The sequence below is a fragment of the Apodemus sylvaticus genome, chromosome 2 (assembly GCF_947179515.1).
Source record: "Apodemus sylvaticus chromosome 2, mApoSyl1.1, whole genome shotgun sequence".
Taxonomy (NCBI): domain Eukaryota; kingdom Metazoa; phylum Chordata; class Mammalia; order Rodentia; family Muridae; genus Apodemus; species Apodemus sylvaticus.
This window is the reverse complement of record NC_067473.1, coordinates 112,920,995-112,942,081: the sequence shown is the minus strand read 5'-3', so window position 1 is coordinate 112,942,081 and position 21,087 is coordinate 112,920,995. Positions and strand designations below refer to the sequence as shown.

Below are 21,087 nucleotides of genomic sequence, written 5' to 3'. Positions count from 1 at the left end.
GACAATCCCAGAAATCCCTTGTCAACCACTTTCAAAGATCCCAAGAAATTGTCCTGGCAAGATTTTACATGTCTTTAAATCATTTGTTCATTCATTTTCCCTAATTTCTTCCTCACAAGCACGTGTGTGCACGTGCCTGTGTGTGTGTGTGTGTGTGTGTGCATGTGTGTCTGTGTGTGTGTGTGTCTGTGTGTGTGTGTCTGTGTGTGTGTGTGTTTTCCATTCGTGGATCAAAAATAGCTCCTGTGAGGGTGAATGCATGTGACCAGCTAGGAACACAAACTGGTGTAGACAAAACGCACACTACATATGGCACCCCATGTGGAAGGTGAGAATCCACTATTAATTTAAGAAATTCTCAGATTTCACACACACATAATATAGTTTAAGAGGGGGGAGGACTGGTTTTTCAACGAGTAGAACTGAGTCAGGTGGTTCCAGCAAACCTGGAATAAATGAACACAGCTGCTGCCAGAGGAGACGTGAGAAGCAGCCTGGAGGTGCCTGCCTCCAGCCGCCAGATAAACAACAGACGGACATTTATAAGTCTGATGTCGTTGTTTTTAAGGATAGAAGGGAATATACAGATTTTGTCCGAGCCACGTGGGGATTTCTTCCCACAGTTCGAAACTGATACAAAGAGCTTAAGATGAGAAGAAGAGAGCGCATGGCAGACACAGCAGGTATTAAGCTCCACAGAAGGGAGAAGTCAGGGAAAATGAATGAACCAATGATTTAAAGACATGTGAAATCTTGCCAGGACAATTTCTTGGGATCTTTGAAAGTGGTCGACAAGGGATTTCTGGGATTGTCAGCCTAGTATGATTAAAAGTTAGAGCCTGTAAGTAGGCTTATACAGTAAATAGAAGGGAACTTAATTAAAGTTAAATACAGAGATACATAAATCTCGAGGCATTCTACCCTAAAAAATTAGATCAGAAGCAGGAAGTAGGGAGCTTAGCCTATCTCAGAAACTTAGGCCTTGGGAATTATATACAGAAAGGGACATACTACAGTTTGTACCCACAGAGATAGTAATCTCTGTTAGGGTTCAAGTTTAAATACCTTGGCTAACTCAGTGACTGGGCACTCTTAAATCTTTACCCCAGGCCCAGTCGGGGAAGTGGCCGCTTCCCCGGAATCTCACCTGGCCAGTTGGCTTTATCTCCTCCACTCCTGCGTCCCCTTCTCTCCCGGAGTCTTCTCATTCTCTCTCTGTGTCCTACCCACACAACTCTCAGTGTCCCACTCTGTGCTCAGTCATTGGCTATTGGCATTTTTATTGTTAGATCAAAATCCAGTTGGGGGCAAAGATCCTCAGTAAACAGTAAACACAGATTCCTGATCAAAGCATCAGAACCACCCTCTATGCTGGCCCTTTTGTTTTTTGTTTTTTAATCGCATTTACAGTCTTGACTAATGCTGGCTAAATACTCTATAGCATGTTCCATACATGGTTTGTATGTTTGTCTGTGATTAGCTGAGTTTGAATATTACACAGACCCACCAATAGGCATGTTACTACAAATATTGAAAGTGCTTACTTTTATTCAAGAGAAAGTTAAGAAAAGTAAGTTTGGGCCAATAGTGGGAAAAATTAATAAGTATGTTATCAGCATTTCTTTATACAGCAAGGCTAATCATATTTTTTCTTGTGTGTGTGTGTGTGTGTGTGTGTTATGCATGCATGTTTACATGTGTGTGGAAGCCAGAGTTTGATGTTGGTTATCTTCCTCAGTTGTCTCACTTTATTGAGGCAGGGTCTCTAAGTTCAACCCAGAGCTTCCTAATTTGGTAGATAGTCCCCGGAGCCTCATCTCTGCCTCTGTATCGGATGCTTGGTGGGTTGCCACCAAGCACTTATGTGGGCACCGGGGATCTGAACTATGTTCCTCATTCTCATGCAACAGGTACCTTTACATTTATTTTTAGCATTTCCTGAAAAATAGAAATTCCTTAATGTTGGTGTGCTCTTTCAAAATAGAAACGGAAAGAATGTTAGATACTGTCACTAAAAAAATATGAGTTAGTATATTTTAAAAATTTCTGGGCATAGTGGCATATACCTTTGATCCCAGGACTGAGGAGGCAGGTTCAGGCAGATCTCTGAGTTTGAGGCCATCCTGGTCTACAGAGTGAGTTTCAGGACAGCAAGGGATACACAGAGAAACCCGGTCCTTAAAACCCTTCGCCCACATCCAAAAAAAAAAAAAAAAAAAAAAAAAAAAATAGAAGAAAGAAAGAAAACCAGGTAGATAGAACCATTTCCTGTGGGCTGGAGAGTTGGCTCAGTGGTTAAGAACACTTTTTGCTCTTATAGAAGACCTGGGTTGGTTCCCAGTTCCCAGCACCCACTTTTAACTTTAGTTCTAGGGAATCTGTCATTCTTTTATGACTTCTGTAGGCACCAGGCATATATGTGTTGTGTATGTACACATGTAGGCAAAACACTCATAAAGTTACAAAAGCTATGCACATGACTTAAAAAGGTAGTAGTATGTGAGCCAGGCATTGATGCATGCCTTTACTCCCAGTTCTCATGAGGCATAGACTGGTGGATCTCTGAGTTTCAGGCCAGCTAGTCTACAAAGTGAGATCCTGACTCAGAAGAAAAACAAGTTAGTATTGAATTCAGTAAGGTCATTTTAATTTTTGGTTCCTTTTAACTTTAGGTGCTAGGTCATGGTGTAAAATGCATGTAGAATTTCAAATGTCATTAGACATTTTCCTCCTGGTATCATGCCTGTGATGTCACATTATAGGTAAAAAAATGGTGCAGATATAATTCAAGTTGACTAGTCAATTGACTTCAAAGTTGATTATCCTGGGCTGTTTCAGCAGGCCCTAATAATACATGATCCCTTAAAAGCAGAACTTTCTTCTAAGAGTAAAATGCATGTCAAATTCAAAGCATGGAAGAAAAAGCCTTCCTCCTCCAACCTCCACCCCAGTTTCTCTCTGAAGCCCTGGCTGTCCTGAAATTCCCAGGCTGGCCTCCAACTCGCAGAGTTCCACCTGCTTCAGCCTCAAAGGGAAAAGGCCTTTCTTAACATCCTGGCTTTGAAGATACAGGAGACAATGAGTCAAGAAGTGTGGGCAGTCTTAAGCTGAGAACTATGGTGGCCTGCATAGATAGAGCTGTAGTGACACATCTGTGAGTACTCCAGGAAATGGTGCTGGTCACTGGAGCGTCAGCATCTGGCTTGGCGCTTGGCTTTCTTCTCTGCTGATCTCAGTCTCACCAGTTTGCCCCCCCTCCCCCCATCTGTGTTTTATATAGTAATTTGTTGATGGAAACTCTTGCCTGGTCCCTGCTGCATATTTTATTGTTGAATAAAAGTGAGCCGACTCTTGAAAAATAAAAGAAACATTTAGTCACTGGAATGGCTAGCAGCAGCTTGCTGTGGTTTTAATTTGCATTTATGAAATGTGTCATGCAAATACTTCGCCCCAGGCCCACCACATACATATTTTAAAGCCTGATGAGTGATTTTTACATGTGTTCAGCCCTGCTGGGGGTGACTTCAGTGAGGCACTTGGGCTTCCCAGGACTCTCCGCATTTTTGCATGTCTTTTTAAGGCTGTGGAAAAGCAGGACTTCCCTTGTCAGCATCTCTTGTGCTCTGCGTGCTTAGTGTCTGTCATTCATGGGCCAATGGGCCAAAAGAGACTGGGCATCTCTCTGTCTGGCTGCTTTATATATGTTAAGCTTTATATAATGTTAGCATCAGGTTTTAGTAAATCCTGATGCTAACATTATATAAAGCTTAATGATCATCTATCTGTTGGCATTTTTTCCCATAAAAACACCAAGTATATGCATGTGTGTGTCTGTGCATGTAAGATCATCTGCCTGAGGAGGCCACAGGTGTCAGGTGGGTCCCCATGGAGCTAAAGAGTTATAGTCTCTTTCTCTTTCTCTTTTTCTCCCTGTCCCGCTTTCTCTTTCCCTCTCTCCTCCTTCCCTCTCTCTCTCCCTCCCTCCCCTCTCTCTCCCTGTGTGCATGTGCTCTCTCTTTCTCTCCCCCCCCCCCCCCCATCTCCTGTCTGCATGATGATTTCCCTGGCCTAGTTCCTTAGTTACTCACCCAAAAGCTGCCCCCAAATAAATCTGCCTTTGACTCTCTAAAACTAAACAAAACAAAACAAAACAAAATGAAACAAAACAAAATAGCTATAGGCAGTTGTAAGCTTCGGGGGGGGGGGGGGGGGCTGGGAATCAAACTCCCATCTTCTGGAAGAGCAGTCTGCTCTCACGTATCCCAGCATGGCCTTGGATTTCTGTGTAGCTGAAGATGACCTTGAATTTCTACTCCTAGAATCATAGGCTATTCCCAACGTTTATGCTTTGCTGGGGGTCAAATCCAGGCCTTGTGCATACAACCACCTACACTAAATCCTACACGTTTAGGAAGAGAATCTCATAAAAAAGGTTAGAAAAAAATTGCAATCTTTCTGGTTCTTTGTATTAGAACCGGGATCTAATGTTTCCACGTCATGCTGAGTAGCTCTGAGCAGCTCAAATTTAAGGCATTTTTCCATCATGTTTTCTAACTGTTGGTTCAGCGGTCTCTACCTTGGGATCCCCCTCCTTTCGCTTAGAAACTTGGTTTTCTTAAGGAGGTCTTTTTCTTTCATTCTTTTAATTTTAAAGTTAGTTGCAATATTTTTGTTTTGAATGTGAAATGGCTTTAGGAGAATTCTACGTTTTTAGAGAGGCAAATATGTCTCTAGGTCAATTTTGGGTTGCTCCCTTTGTTGTTTTGTTCTTGGATCAAAAGCAACTTAGAGGAGGAGAGGGTTTATTTCATCTTGTTTCCAGGTCACAATCAATCATAAAGGGAAGTCAAAGAAGAGCCTGAAACAGAAACCTTGGGACTCATGCTGTTTGCTGGCTTGCTCCAGGCTCATGCTTAGCTAGCTCTCTTATCCTGCCCAGGGCTCCCTGCCTAAGGATGGCACTGCCCACAGTGGGCTGAACCCCCATGTTTGTTAATTTACCAAAGTAATCTACCACAGGCACGCCTACAGGTCAGTCTGATTCTGGCAGTTTCTCAGCTGGGGCTTTCTTCTCAGATGACTCTAGGTTGTGTGAAATAGGATCAAGGTTAACCAGGACAAGATCCTTTACCATTTATGTGGCTCTTTATGATCATCACAACTACAAAGTGCCTTTAGTCAGTCATAATCATTTAAACATTTTATTTTACATTTTTTAACTTTAAAAAATTAATTTTTGACAGTTTCATGCATATAAGCTATAAATGTGCTCAAACCTATTATTCGCTCATCTCCTTCTACCCCTGTTGCTCCCCCTTTCCTAAGTAGTCACCCCCCAGGCTTTTTTCCTCTTCCTCCTCTTCTTCCTTCTCCTCCTTTCTTCTTTCTCCCTTCTCCCTTCTCTCTTCTTCTTTCTTCCTCTTGATGGAGTTTCTCCGTATTGCCCTGGCTGCCCTTAAACTCTCTCTGTAGGCCAGACTGGCATTGAACTCAAAGAGATCTGCATGTCTCTGCTTCCTGAGTGCTGGGATTACAGGTGCCACCACTGCCCAGCTATTTTCTTAATTAATTGATTTATTATTTATTTATTTATTTGTGTGTGTGTGTATGTGTGTGTGTGTGTGTGTGTGTAGGTTTTGTGCATTCACCATACCTGCTGTGTGTCCATTGCTACATGGGCTATGTTGTATCCAGAAGATACACAATATTTCACCTTGTACTTTAAGTCTTAGCATTCTTCTATCCCCTCTTTTGTGTAGTCTACTGGGCCTTGAAAGGTGTGATATAAAGGTCCTGTTTAGGGACGAGTACTCAGTAGTCCCTTATTCTCAGTCCTTTGAACAGTTAGCCTCTGCATTAACTGTCTCCCATTGGAGAAAGAAACTTATCTGGCCAAGAGGTAGAAAGCACCATATCTACTTTGACACCATATCTACTAAGCATAGTAAGTTCTTCCTAGGGTCTCTGGCCCCTCCTGCTATGGACTTTCAAATAGTTTTTAGTACTAGGTACTAGGTATATATTTGTTCCCAAGGAAAAGGCCTCATATACAACCAGCTAGGGATTGGTTACTCCCCAAACACTCATAATCACTATTGCACCTGTGGGAACATCTTGTCTGGCAGGTCAGTGTAGTAGTATCCTGTAGGAGTTGGGTCTGATGCTAAGGTCCTGTATCCCAGTTGGTTCTTTATCAATCAATAAAGATGCCATGGTCCAATCTGGGCAGAAGGGAAGATGTGGGACTTCTGGAACCCCAGAGGAGGCTAAGAGAAGCAGGAGGAGGAAGGGAGATTTTTCCATGCTTCAGAGGGAGAAAAGACTGAGTGGCCCTCGGCTGCTTCCCCAGGTGGGAGATTAGAAATGCAACTAAGTTGAGGGCCATTTTGGGTTGTTGAACAGGAGAAGGTGACTGGGACACTAAGCTAAGGGCAGATTAAGAGGTCCTGAGCTAAGGGTATTGGGAAGGGCACACTAGATGTGGGAGATCTGAAGTGCCCAGCAATTGAGCCAATAAGGCAGGTTGAAGTTGAGCTACATGTGTATGTCTGCGTTTTTCACCCACGGATCCAATGTTCCCTGGGTGGGGCTGGTAGGGTGGCCCGTTCCCGGAACATTAAAATGGGGCAGTTAAAAGGCAACACACTGCAGCATCCTGGTCTACAGCTAGGTAAGACTGCTAATGCCGTTTCTCCCCCAGCAGCCTGCATAACATTTTACAGTACTAGGAATGCTAATCAGAGGGGAGGGAGCTACAGTTCCCACTTGATTTACCTGTGTGTTTCCAGAGTATGTGGTAGCTTTAGCAGTGGGGCTTATCCTGTTCTATAAGTGATCAAGAGCAATGCAATAGCCTCCATTTTTACTATTTATTTATTTATTTAGAGATAAGAGTTTCTATATGTAGCTTTGGCTGTTCTGAAACTCACTATGTAGACCAAGTTAGCGTCTAGCTCACAGAAACTCACCTGCCTCTGTCTCCCTTTTCTTTTTTTAAGATTTATTTATTTATTTAATGTGAGTACTCTGTATCTGTCTTCAGACACACCAGAAGAGGGCATTGGATCTTATTACAGCTGGTTGTGAGCCACCACGTGGTTGCAGAGAATGGAACTCAGGACCTCTGGTAGAGCAATCAGTGCTCTTAACCACTGAGCCATCTCTCCAGCCCCTTGCCTCTGCCTCCTAAGTGCTGAGATTAAAGGTGTGCAGTGGCACAGTCTGCAACTTCCATTGTTTTGAGAGCCTCGGAGGTCTCCCTGGCTAGCAACTCACTGGGAGGTATCCCACACCTGCACTGGGATTTTTGTTTAATGACCTATGGCTTCTGAGAACAGAATGATGTATTTATGCAGGGCACCACCCAAGTGTTGAAGTTTGTAAAGGTCTTCAAGAAACATAGCATGCTGCCTCCAAGTGGTACATACCTGTTATCCTAGCTTTTGAAAGGTAGAGGTTGGAGAATTAGGAATTTTAGGCCAGCCTAGGCTACATAGTGGACTTTGAGACCAATCTGGGCTACAAGAGACCCTCTCTCAAAACAAATAAATGAAATAATGCATGCTGATCTATAGGAACTAATACTGTGGTTGAAGAGAGTTTGTGATATGCATTACATATCTTTAATGCCTTTCTTCTTTAATGCCTATTTTAAAAAATGAATATTTCCCTCCACCTTATTTTATATTAACAAAGTATTCTATTTGAGTGTCTTAGGGTTTCCATTGCTGTGAATAGACACCATGGCCAAGGCAACTCTTCTAAAGGACAACACCTTATTGGGGCTGGCTAACTGTTCAGAGGTTCAGTCCATTATCATCAAGGCTGGAAGCATGGCAGCGTCCTGGCAGACATGGTGCCAGAGAAGGAGCTGAGAGTTCTACATCTCAGTCTAACTGCAAACAGAAGTCTGGCTCCTATGTGGCTATCAGGAAGGTCTTAAAGCCTACCCCTACATGACACACTTCCTCCAACAAGGCCATACCTACTCCCACAAGGCCACACTTTCTAATAGTACCACTCCCTGGGCCAAGCACATTCAAATCACCACATTGAGTAATGAAATGAGCCTAACAGATTGTAGCTCCTCACATTTCAAAAGGTAGTAGAAGGCTGGGGATGTAGTTCACTGGGTTGAGTACTTGTCCAGCACATGCAGAGCCCTGGGCTTCACTCCTGGCACTGTATCAAACTTAGTGGAACAGGCATGTATCTCCAGCATTCCGTAGGTAAAAACTGTATGGTCAGTAGTCTGAAGTTACCTTCAGCCACAGAGCAAGTTGGGGGCTAGCCTGGCTTTCAAACAAACACATAAACCTGTAAGACCTGAAAAAAACCGAGGGAGCCCCAGTGCCCCACGCCTTGGAAGGCTACACCCATATCACTCATGAGAAACGGTCTTGATGCAATTAGCAAGAGGATTTTTTTTTTTATTCTAGAGCTCTGGGGTCCACAGGTGTACAACGCACAGGGGTAGAGGACTGTGGGACCCTGAGTACAGAATTGGGACAGCTTTTCTAAGTTTACAACAAAGCCCGAGAATCACAAACCAATCATTCCTTAGCATCAAGAGCCCTCGAAGTGCAAGCCAATCGATTTGTACCACTCCACAGTTTTTTAGGCCAATCAGTTTAAGTTATCAGAGCCCCCACTCCGTGGACTAATTAGTTTCCTATTTTCTTGGAGGTCTATAGCTGCGTGAACTCCTGGATGGGGGTAATGGCATATGTAGTTTACAGAAGCAAGATAAGAAGATAATTAGATCATTTCCAGTTACCTTATGGGGCCAAGATCACCTATTCAAGGCCTTTTTGCCTAGCTCTTAACAAAGGGTGGGCTCTGGAATGCAACCTTTTACCTAGTTTCTAACAATGAGCACAGAGAGCAGGCTCTGGAAATGAAATGTTTGGGGTTCCTTATAAGGCTGGAGTTAGAGCTTCTTTGGAGCGAGATAGCATTTTAAACTTCTGACTTTTTGGGGTCATTAGAGAGTTAGGCTGTATTTTCTATCCTTTCAAACCAACCAACCCACCAACCAACCAACCAACCAACCAACCAACCAATATGACTACAAAATAGCATACTATGTTTTGCAATAGAGAGAAACACTATCATGAATACTCGTTAGGATGGAAGCCACTGTAACTGGGGCTTTTGTTAACTTAGATCTTTGCTTACTACTCAGTAACTTACTATTGTGGACTCTCCATTGTGAATATGGGTCGCTTGGGGTAACAGGAGTTCTATGTAAGAAATGAGAGTTAGAAATGATTTGTAACTCTCTGAAAGGAAGTGCACAAAGGAAGGCTTGTTGGCATATCAGACATCAAGTCAGCTAATGAGTGTTCCTTTCTGAGGAAAAGCTTATTTTGATGTGCTAATAACCCCAGGTTTCGTAGCCTGAAGCACACTCGCAGAGATTATGAATGTCACCCTGAAGGGCCTCTTTGGAGACAATTGGAGAGCTTTTACCTAAGACAGACAACATGTCCTTTACACTGCCTGTTCCTAATAGAGTCCATGGCCATAGGGAGAAACTTGGTTTTAAAAAGACATCTCTGTTGGTCAGCTCATGGTGTATCTCCAACGAGCTGATAATGAACACATCTCTACCTTATTAGGGAAGATAAATAGAAACTGACCAGGGAGCTGCAGGGCTCGCCGTTCTCATCTGAGGGTTGTCATATCCACATGTCATAAAGCAGAGATCAGCATCCAGCCTTCCAGACAGCCCAACTCACTATAATGAATTCTCTGAAGATGCTCACGGTGTCTTCAGGAAATGCGCACCACCTCAGGACAAGTGAGAATTATTTCAAAACAACAGGCTACTGACAGCAATGCTGACTCCCGTAGCCTGCTGAGAAACTCTGCTTTTTGTGCTATGGAACAGTAAAATACCAGGGGGATGCTGGCTAGGTGTTGAAGGATTATTTCTGGATTCTTCTTTTTTGCACTGGTAGGACATGGTTGAATGCCAAAAGAGAGATAAAAAAAATTGTTTTTTTCCTTAAGGTCACTCTTAATGACTGGAGACATAAAATCGTGATTTCATCAAGCAGTCAGTAAAAGTAAAAAGTTGAGGGAGGAGGGTGTTCTGGAGAGAGAGAGAGAGAGAGAGAGAGAGAGAGAGAGAGAGAGAGAATCTATACTAAAAGCAGGGGTAATTTGACACAAGGCAAGAAGCAACCCTAGGGTGGCAGGCCTAGTAGAATTTGACAAGGGCTTTGCTCTTCAGTAAACTCTGTGTATGTATGTATGCATGTATACATATGCATACGTGTGTGTGTGTGTGTGTGTGTGTGTGTGTGTGTGTGTGAGTGTATGTGTACACATGTGGAGGTCAAAGGATAACCTTAGGTGTCATTTGTCAAGATCATATTTTTTGAGACAAGATCTCTCACTGGCATGGGGCTGGCCAAGTAGGATAGGCTGGTGGACCAGTGAGCTGTAGCAATCCTCCTGCCTCTGCCTCCCCTGCTCTGGGATTACAGGCTTTGTGCCAGGGTCTTTTGTTTGTTTGTTTGTTTTATTTTGTTTTTTGTTTTTTTTTTTGGATTTGGTTTTTTCGAGACAGGGTTTCTCTGTATAGCTCTGGCTGTCCTGGAACTCACTTTATAGACCAGGCTGGCCTCAAACTCAGAAATTCACCTGCCTCTGCCTCCCAGAGTGCTGGGATTACAGGTGTGTGCCACCACCGTCCGGCTGTGCCAGTTTTTTATATGTGCGCTTTTGGGATTGAACTCAAGATTTTACACTTTGTATTGTGAACACTTTACCAACAGTACTATTTTTCCACTCTGGTGCTAGACATTTTGAAAGAACTGTACCTCTCTAGAGTTCTCCTAGTTTGTTTGTTTGGGTCAGGGTCTCACTGTGTAACCCCGGCTATCCTGGAACTTACCATGTAGACCAGGCTGACCTCAATTTACGTAGCTCTAACTTTCTCTGACTCTTTGCTGACATTTAAGGTATGCATCACCATCCATAGCTGATTCTCATAGTTTTATATAGCGATTTAGAAAAATAGTATATAGTCTATGTTGGGGTGAGGGTAATGGGTATCTATTGAGAGTCAGCAGTCAAAAGATGGGGATTAATGGATGGATGCTCCTCCTTTACTGAATGCCGGGAGTATGTTAGCAACTATTCTAAAAGATAAAAAGAGGATCTGGCAGTTGCAGGAGACTGAATGTAATCTGGAGAACATGCTGGTGACTGTTTATTGTAAAGGACAAATTGAACCCTCTTGGCTTGATGTCCTGTGACTGATATGATACTTGGCTGGGGCTGAAATTGCCTAGTAAGACTGACTAGATTGGGAGGTATACTGGGTGGTTTTGTGTGTCAGTGACACAAGCTGGAGTTATCACAGAGTAAGGAGCCTCCCTTTAGGAAATGCCTCCATGAGACCCAACTGTAAGGCATTTTCTCAATTAGGGATCAAGCGTGTGTGTGTGTGTGTGTGTGTGTGTGTGTGTGTGTGTGTATGTGGGGGAACTAGCCCATTGTGGGTGGTGCCATCCCTGGGCTGGTAGTCTTGGGTTCTATAAGAAAGCAAGCCGGTAAGCAGCATTCCCCATGGCCTCTGCATCAGGTCCTGCCTCCAAGTTCCTGCCCTGTGTGAGTTCTTGTCCTGACTTCCTTTGGTGATGAACAGCAATGTGTTCGTGTAAGCTGAATAAACCCTTTCCTCTCCAACTTGCTTCTTGGTCATGATGTTTTGTGCAGGAATAGAACCCCTGACTGAGACAGGAGGGATCTAGTCTGCCTTTCTGTGCTAATACACCCATCCCCAGCCTTGATTCAGACACTCTGGCTTCCTTGAGGGCACTCTGGTCTAGCCAGAGGCACCTTCTGCCTCTTGTGTGTTCTGTCTCATCCCCTTCCCCACCTGCCATCGTGCTTAAGCTTAAGTCCGATACACAGAAACGCTCTCTGTCCTCCTTCTAGAGGAGGGTGGTTGTATCATGGCCTCTCATGTTTGTGTGTCTCATCATAGGGCTACCCACATGGATACACATCTTTTTGTGTATGATGTGTGTCTCTTTTCACACAGCTGTTTTCATGAGGGTAGCAGTGGACAGGACTGTCTGCTTTGTGATTCTAGCTTTGGGACTCCCCCTAAGGTCTGGTGTGAGAAAAGAAGAGAGTTAGTTTAAAGACTAAAATAATTATTTTTAATGGACCAAGGTCCAGTCAGTAAAGTGCTTGTTTTGAAAAAGTGAGGTCTTGAGTCTGATCCCACAACCCACAGGAAAAAGCCAGGTGTGGTGGCTCTCACCTGTCATCCCAGAGCTGGGGGGCTGGAGACAGGAGGATTCTTGGGGCTTACCTAGTCTGCTTGGATTTTACTGCTCCAGGGCAGTAAGCAGTCCTCTCTCAGAAAGGGGTGGTGTGAGGCTGAAAGATGGCTCAGAGCACATACTGCTCTCGCCAACGATTTGAGCTCTAGTCTCAGTATTGAGGTCAGTGGCTCATAGTTGCCTCTAATTCCAGATCCAGACCCAGGAGTTAGACACCGCTCCTTCTGGTCTCCACAGGCACCTGCACTTATGGGCACAAACCCACGCAAGACACCCTTGAACACACATAATTACAAAAACTCTCAAAAAATAAAGTGCATGGTGTCTGAGAACAATTAATGAGGTGGAACTCCTGACTCTGTGCTCACACAGGAACACACACACACACACACACACACACACACACACACACACACACACACACACACGGCAGGGAAGAGACAGATGGAGAGACACACAGAGAGAGACACAGAGAGATAGATTAGTGTGTGAGTCTATGGGAACTGTGGGAACTTTGTTTTATTTCTTGAGACAAGATCTCATGTAGTCCAGGCTGGCCTTGAAACTGGTATGTGACTGAGGGTGACTGTCGGCTTCTGACCCTGCTCTCACTCTGGAGTGCTGAAATCACATGTCTATGCCACCACACATGGTTTTAGGCAGTTCTGGGGATCGAACCCAGGGATTCATGCTGGTTGAGCACTCTCAGATGAGCTACATCCCGCTAGCCTATGTAGAAATGGTGAGAATCTCAGCAAACAGATAAGATAATGTGAGTTGTCAGCCAGATGTGGTGGCACATGCATTTAATCCCAGGACTTGGGAGGAAAAAGCATGCAAGTCTCTATGAGTTCAAGACCAGCCTGGTCTACATAGAGAATTCCAGGGCAACCAGTGCTACACAGTGAAACTGAATCTCGAAACAAACAAACAAATAAACAAACTGTGAGTTTTTCTAGGTCTAGGAGTTCACATTACATATCTATATCTATATCTATATCTATATCTATATCTATATCTATATCTATATCTAATCATCTATCTACCTATCTATCTATCTATCTATCTATCTATCTATCTATCTATCTATCTATCTATCTTATATACTCCTTATATAAGGGTTAAGGGGAGCTGCCACACCTCCCAGGATTCATGTACTTTGAATAGCCAACACTTATTTTTAAATTATATTTTAAAATTATAGATTTCAATACAGCCTTTTCCTATACATCGTTAGCTTTGGTTATCTTTCATCAGTGTTCCCCATTCCTCACTCCCATCTCCCCTTAAACATTTCCACCCCCAGTCTCCCCATCTCTGCCTGTGTTCTACTACTGATATCCTATAAGGTTCCTCCCAACTTTCATGGCTTGTGTCTAGCCTTCTGACATGAAAAAGCCTGTATCTTAAACACACTAATCTAAATATTCAAAGCTAGGATCCACATATGTGAGAGAAAGGTGACAATTTGTGACAACTGTCTTTCTGAGCCTGGGTCACCTTGTACAAAATAGGATTTTCCAGTTTCATCTGTTATCTACACATCTCATGATTTTAGCTTTCTCTCTCTCTCTCCCTGCCCACCCCCAACAGCTGAGTAGAGTTCCATTGTATGTGTGCATTACATTTTGACTATCTGTGTATTAGGTGAATGACAGCTGGTTCCAGTTCCTGGCTATTGTAAACACAGCAGTGGTGAACAAAGATGCTGTGGTGTGTATGCCCAGGGCTAGCCTAGCTGAATAGTTTTGCAAATCTCTTTAGGTGTGACTAGAATACAGCTAGATTCTCATGCAAGTGTCATTTTAGTCAAAGTATATAAAGAAATTCAGGTACCATGTGAATATTTAGTTCAAAAAGATATCGTTGGTTTCCTAAGGGTTCCTGGGGTTCCTGGAGCCCCTTCAACTGTACTTGACTAGAGCTACTGCTGTAGTGCCCTGCTGCTCAGTGTGGTCCAGGTGCCCTCAGCATCAGAAGACACAGGATCTGATAGACAAGAAGATGCTGTACCAGCATGCCCTGTGCTCATGCAAACAGGAGAGGCGCTCGCTTCTCCAGAAGTGTCTAGTGGAGGGTGCCAGGACAATACATTCGTAGGTCCTGATGCATCTGAACACTTTATTCCAGCCTCCTGTGGCAAGTCACAGATGCTACACTGAAAATCATGTTAGAGTCGGGCGGTGGTGGTGCACACCTTTGATCCCAGCACTTGGGAGGCAGAGGCAGGCAGGTGGATTTCTGAGTTTGAGGCCAGCCTGGTCTACAGAGTGAGTTCCAGGACAGCTAGGGCTACACAGAGAAATGTCTCGGAAAAAAAAAACCCAAAACCAAAAACAAACAAACAAACAAACAAAACAAAAACAACAAAAAGAAAATCATGTTATATTTTGGCTTTATGCAACTCTGGAGAACAAATGAATGGTTGGGATGGCTGGAGAGGAGGGTTAGGAAGATGCAAGGAGTTTTAGGAGCCCCATGAACAGACTCCCAAGCAATCTCTAAATCTCTGTTTTCAGTCCTCTCTATTACCCCTACTTCCTCTGGCCATTCTTTCCAGGTCTCTATACTCCCAGGCCTGGGCATGCAAACCACTTTCTCTTGAGGCTGTTCATGTCTGCTCACCAAAGATGGTGGCTTTGTGTCCTTGGTCACTCTTATTTTCTTTGCATTTTTTATTTATACTTTGTTCATTATGTCAGCATTTCTGTAATTGTGTTTCAATGTCTATATTTGTATGGAAGTATTCTACATGATTTTAACTATTAGCATGGTGTCTTAGTTAGGGTTATTCCTGCTGTGATAAAACACCATGACCAAAGCAATTTTGGGAGAAAATTCAGCTTAGCTTCCACATCACAGTTTATTGGCAAAGGATGTTAGGACAGCAATTCAAGCAGGGCAGGAGGCAGGAACTGTGCACATCATGCAGGGGAACTATTTGCTGGCTTGCTCCTTATGGTTTTCTCAGTCTTTCTTTGTTTCTTTCTTTGTTTTTTCTTCTTTCTTTGTTTCTTTGTTTCTTTCTTTGTTTCTTTGTTTCTTTCTTTTTCTTCTTCCTTCCTTCCTTCCTTCCTTCCTTCCTTCCTTCCTTTCCTCTTCCTCTTCCTCTTCTTCTCCTCCTCCTCTTCCTCCTCCCTCTCTCTCCTTCCTCCTTTCTCCCTCCTTCCTTCCTCTTTTCTTTTCTTTTTTTCCTTCTCTTGCCTCCTTCTCTTTGTTTGTTTGTTTGTTTGTTTGTTTGTTTTTTTGAGATAGGGTTTTTCTTTGTAGCTCTGGCTGTCCTGGAACTAACTTTGTAGACCAGATTGGCCTTGAACTCACAGAGATCCAACTACTGCAGCCACTGCCACCTCTGGCCAGCCTACTTTCTTATAGAACCTAGGACCATCAGCTCAGGGATGGCACGACCCATAATGGGCAGGGCTCTTTCCTATCTATCACAAATTAAGAAAATGCCTTACAGGCCTGCCTGCAGCCCAATCTTATGGGGGCATTTTCTCAATGAAGGCTCTCTCCCAACTGATGACTCCAGCTTGTATCAACTTGATACAAAATCAGCCAGTACACAGGGTGTAGAAGTGTTGCTCTCTACTAGGCTAAGTTTCTGTGGTGCTGGTAGGATGGCTGATAGGCAAAGTACAAGCAATAACCAGAGTTTAGATCCCAACACCAACATAAAAATCTAGGTGCAGTAGATACATTGGTAATCTTGGCAAGGGGGATGCAGGGACAAGTGCTCCCCCCTAGAACTTGGTGGTTAGACAGGCTAGCAGAATGGACGAGCTTATGTTCAGTTAAAGATCCTGTCTCAAAAAAGAAAGTGGAAAAATGCTTGAGGGAGACACCTGAGGTCAGCTCCCAGCCTCTGCCCAGTGTGCACACACCCACAGGGACACATGCATATTTACCATGTGTGCACACACCCACAGGGACACATGCATATTTACACAAACGAGTTTTGCATTTTTCATTTTTTCATATGTGCTTTATAAACAGCTTGCCACATCCCTCTGCTCTGTTGTCACTTTTATTGAGACGGTATTAAATTTATAGTTTAATTTAGGGAGAATCAACAATTTAAAATTATTGAGTTTCTCAAGAGTGGGGTCTGCTCTTCCATTTATCCAATTATTCTTTTATGTTCCTCAGTAGAATTTTAAAGTTTGCTTCTTGCAGATTTTGCCGGTGTCTTGAATTTGATTCTAGTTGCTCTTGTGAACAAAATCATTCTAACTAATATGTGTTGTAACTTTGTGATATTTTATTTAGCTATTATGTTGAAGTCTTTTTGAACTTGATGTGCTTAAATCTTCCTCAGATCTTAAAATGTATTAACAGGATTTAGCTTAGTTATAAAAGTAACACATAACATTAAAATAATTAAAAATATGTAGAAAGTAATAAAATGAAGGTAAAATGTCTTCTTCAGGTTTCTCACTTTTCTCTTAGAATTCTTGTCTATAAATTGTTTATTTTGTTCTTTTTGTTTTTTAAATGAATAAACATTTATTAAAGCTGATTGTTTTGATTTTTATTTATTTTTCCAAACAGTTATTTTTAAGGTTTATTTATTTATTATATGTAAGCACACTGTAGCTGTCTTCAGACACTCCAGAAGAGGGAGTCAGATCTCATTATGGATGGTTGTGAGCCACCATGTGGTTGCTGGGATTTGAACTCAGGACCTTCAGAAGAGCAGTCATCCACACAGTTTTTAAAAATAGTTTACTTAATTTTTATTTTATGTGCATTGGTGTGAGGGTGTCACATCCCTTGGAACTGGAGTTACAGACAGCTCTGAGCTTCCAGATGGGCACTAGGAATTGATCTTAGGTCTGCTGGAAGAGCAACCTGTGCTCTTAACTATTGAATCATCTCTCCAGCCCATACAAACTGGTTTTAAAACATGCAGTAGACTATATTGCTTGAACTGCAGGTGACTTTTTTTTTTTTTTTTTTTTGCATAAAATGTCATGGCTGAGAGTTGGGAATATAGCTCAGTAGGAGAGTGCTTATCTAGGGTGAGGCCTTAAATTAATTTCTCATGACTGGGAAGGACCAGAAGCCAACCTCACCAAGGAACACAGGTAGTTTTACACAGCTCATCTGAACATTTCCATTTCTTCTTTTCATGCTTCTTATCCAGCTGCTGTTTCTGGCAGTTTCCCATGGGAAGCATAACTGCATCTTCACCATTCATTTTCCCTCTGCTTTTCTCCAAGCACTAATGCTAACACCACAATAACCAAGCAACATGTCCGTCTTCTTGCTGACCTCACACTGGCTGTCATCTCCACTTGATAAAAAATTTAAACAAACCCCACAAATTTAGATACTTCTCTTAATAAAATCAGACTGAGAAACTTGTGAAGACTATCAACCAGAGCTAAGAAAGAGGGGCTGGCCACTCAGCTTCCAGATTTGAAAGTAGAGTGAAACCTGAGTAATAAGTAATAAAAATGATGAGTAATAAATAACTCATACCCCAAAGGACTTGTGTAGTATGAACTCAATAATAAGTGGATATTAATCGAAAGAGTATAGAACACCCATGATATAATCCTCAGAAGTCAAGAAAGTTAATAAGCAGAAGGCCCAAGTAAGGATGCTTCAGTCCCACTCAGGAGGGAGAAGAAAGCAACCAGGGGAGGTAGAGAGGGGGAGGGAACTGGGTCAGAGAGAGAAGGGGAGGGGAAAGGGGAACATGATCAGGTATTGGTGCAGGGGAGAGACAGGGGAGAAGTCCTGAGAACCAGCTGAAGGAATGGAAATATGCAACCTGGGGGTGGGTGGGAGTGAGGGACCCTCCAGAATGTACCAGAGACCTGGGAGGTGACAGACTCTTAGGACTCAAAGGGAAGGACCTTAGGAAATGCTCAACAATGGGGAGAGGAACTCATAGAGTCCACCTCCAGTAGAAAGACAGGGCACCAAGTGGACGGATGGGGTTGCCATCCTATTGCTGAAAACTCTGATCCAGAATTGTTCCTGTTTAAAAGAACTGCAGGGACAAAATTGGAGAAGAGATTGAGGGAAAGGCAGTTCAGTGGCAAGCCCAACTTGGGATCCATCTCTAGGGGAGTCTACAAGGCCTGACATTATTACTGATGCTATGTTGTGCTTACAGACAGGAGCCTAGCATGGCTGCCTTCTGAGAGGCTCAACAAGCAGTTGACTGAGACAGATACTTATACCCAACCATTGTACTGAAGTCAGGGATCCCTGTGTTTGAATGTAGCAGGAACAGTGGGACTACCTCTATGTAAATACCAGGGGTTAGGCAGCTGCAAAAACATCTCCTGAGGGAGGACCCAATTGAGGACTGCCTGAGAGACCAAAGATTGTAGACAGTGTCAATCAGTCAGGAACTGCTGCTTAGAAGAGATGCTTTCTTGGGACCAATGGGGACATGGGTGGAGGGTATTAAAGGAACTTGGTGCAGTGTTCAGGGAGCTTGCTACAGTATTTCTCACCAGAGCCTCTGTCCCTGGCTTTGTGCCACCTCACCTCCAACCCCCAAGGGCAGGTAGGGTTGGGAAGCATTAGTCCATGGTACAGGCAACAGTTGAATTAGGGAAAGGCTGGAAGAAGCTGAAGAGGAGGGCAACTTCATAGGAAGACCAGGAGTCTTAGCTAACCCGGACCCCTGAGATTTTTTTAGACAGTGAAGCACCAACAGGGCAGCAAACAGGAGCTGGTCCAAGGTCCCCAACACAAATACAGCAGAGAACTGCCTGGTCTGGCCTCATTTGGGAGAAGATGTGCCTAACCCTTGAGAAAACTGAGGCTCTAGGGAGTGGGGAGGCCTAGTGAGGGTGCATCCTCTTGGAGACAGAGGGGTGGAGGAATGGAACAAGGAACTGTGGGAGGGAGGACCAGGAGGGTCACAATGACTGGACTGTAAACAAAAAGTAATAATAATAAAAAAAGAGTAAGAGAAGCAAAGCCTGTACCTTCATGTCTAACTTCATTGACAGAAGCAGGAGAGGAGCACACCATCTTTGCAGTTTCCCCTGAGACTCCTTGCTCACTCTCCATGGCTGGGTCAGGAACATGTCTTAAGTTTTTTCTTTTTTTTTTGAAAATAAATCCCCCCCATACAATATATTCTGGTTTCAGTTTCCCCTTCCCCAACTTCACCTAGTTTCTTTCTTCCCATATGGATCCACACTGTCGTTGTTTCTCATTAGAAAACAAACAGGCATCTAAGGAATAATAAGAAGATAAAATAGAATAAAATAATGTAAAAACAAGAACAAATAAGTTAGAGCAGGACAAAACAAACAGAAGAAAAATAGCCAAAGAGAAAGCATGAGAGACACATATAGATGCAAAGATACACACAGGAATCCATAAAAGCACAGAAATGGAAGACATGATATATACACAAAGGACCAGAGGACCTATAGGGTAAACAAAAGAAAAAGAAAAAAGAAAAAGAAAGTTGTGATACAGCTTTATGCATTGAAGAACCTCCAAAGCTACCATTGAGTTTGTTTCGTGTTGGTCATCTTCTGCAGGGCATGGGGCCGACACTTAAGATGGTTTGTTTCCCCAGTGAAATTCCTTTGGAGACAACAAATTTCAGTTGGTTATCAATTGGAGCTGCCGTCTAGATTAGCAATGGGTGACGTGTTTCCTTGTATCATCTCAGCTCCTGGACCCCATCCAGGGCAGACCTATCTGGGCCCTGTGCATGCTGCCTCAGGCTCTGTGAGCTCATATGCTCAATTTTGTTACGTTTAAAGGCCTTGTTTCCTTGCTGTCCTCCAACGCCTCTGGCTCTTACAGCTTTTTGTCTTTTCTTCTTCAGGATTCCCTGAACCTTGATGGGAGGGATTAATGGAGACATGTAGCTGGATTTTGGCTACTTCATGTTTTTTTTATTTTTTATTTCTACCTTTCTTCATCCCTTTTCCTCCACCCTTTAAACCCTCTAATCCTAGATGGTAAAGAGCCATCTAGGATTAGATGGAAAGGATTGTAGGGAAAGGGGAGACATTATCCATTATCATTAGACGATTTCCTAGGGCAGTTGAGTTCCTTGGGACAAATTTGATCTTTGCTGTCAGGATATCTAATTGTCAGGATATCTAATTTCTTTTTATTGTTTCTTCTTTGCACATGACTATTTAACAAGCTGCAACCAACAGCAATCAAAAGCTACCAACCAGCAACCTATCCTGCCTCTCGGGACCCTAGCATTTTTATATCCTCTGAATACCCAGAATTCCAGATGTCACACTATCACAGAAACAATCTGCAGCTGGCAAAATCACACCCCTGCTAGAGCATGAGGCAAATCATAGTCAGCTATTGTAGACAATCTGAACCAGCCCCATACCACACCTAGGATTAAAATAAAAACATGTTCTTATATTTCTGTTTTTCAGAGAAACCAAAATTGTCACTATAGCGATAGCCCGTGCAGTGTTCTAAGATCTATCATCTGCACATTGTCTGGCTATGGGTCTCTGCATTTATTCTCATGTACTTTTGGAGGAAGCTTTTCTGATGCTGGCTGAGCAACTCATGGATCTATGAGCACAGCAGAATGCCATTAGGTGTAATGGGCTATTTTCTCTTGGTCTCAAGTTCACAGAATAATGACCCTGAGACTTAAATTATAATTACAAGTATCTAGGCCATAAGCTTTGGCTGCTCCCTGACTATTTTATAAGTTATTATTCCATTTATTCTAATATGACCAAGCCAGCTCAGTCAAGTTTCTCCAGGGCAGGAGCAAGGCTTAAAAAGAAAAAAGACAATTAGACAACATTGT

At 43.0% G+C, this 21,087-nt stretch overlaps 1 protein-coding gene across 1 annotated transcript in view; it reads left to right on the top strand.

The window, feature by feature from the left end:
- Positions 1 to 20,595, top strand: part of Pole4 (DNA polymerase epsilon 4, accessory subunit) — a 37,497-nt gene extending 16,902 nt beyond the window's left edge. Inside the window, exon 4 of the mRNA XM_052174046.1 lies at positions 20,432 to 20,595. Within this exon, the coding sequence (XP_052030006.1) occupies positions 20,432 to 20,595 (164 nt within the window). The remainder of the gene's footprint in view (positions 1 to 20,431) is intronic.
- The last annotated feature ends 492 nt before the right edge of the window (positions 20,596 to 21,087 follow it).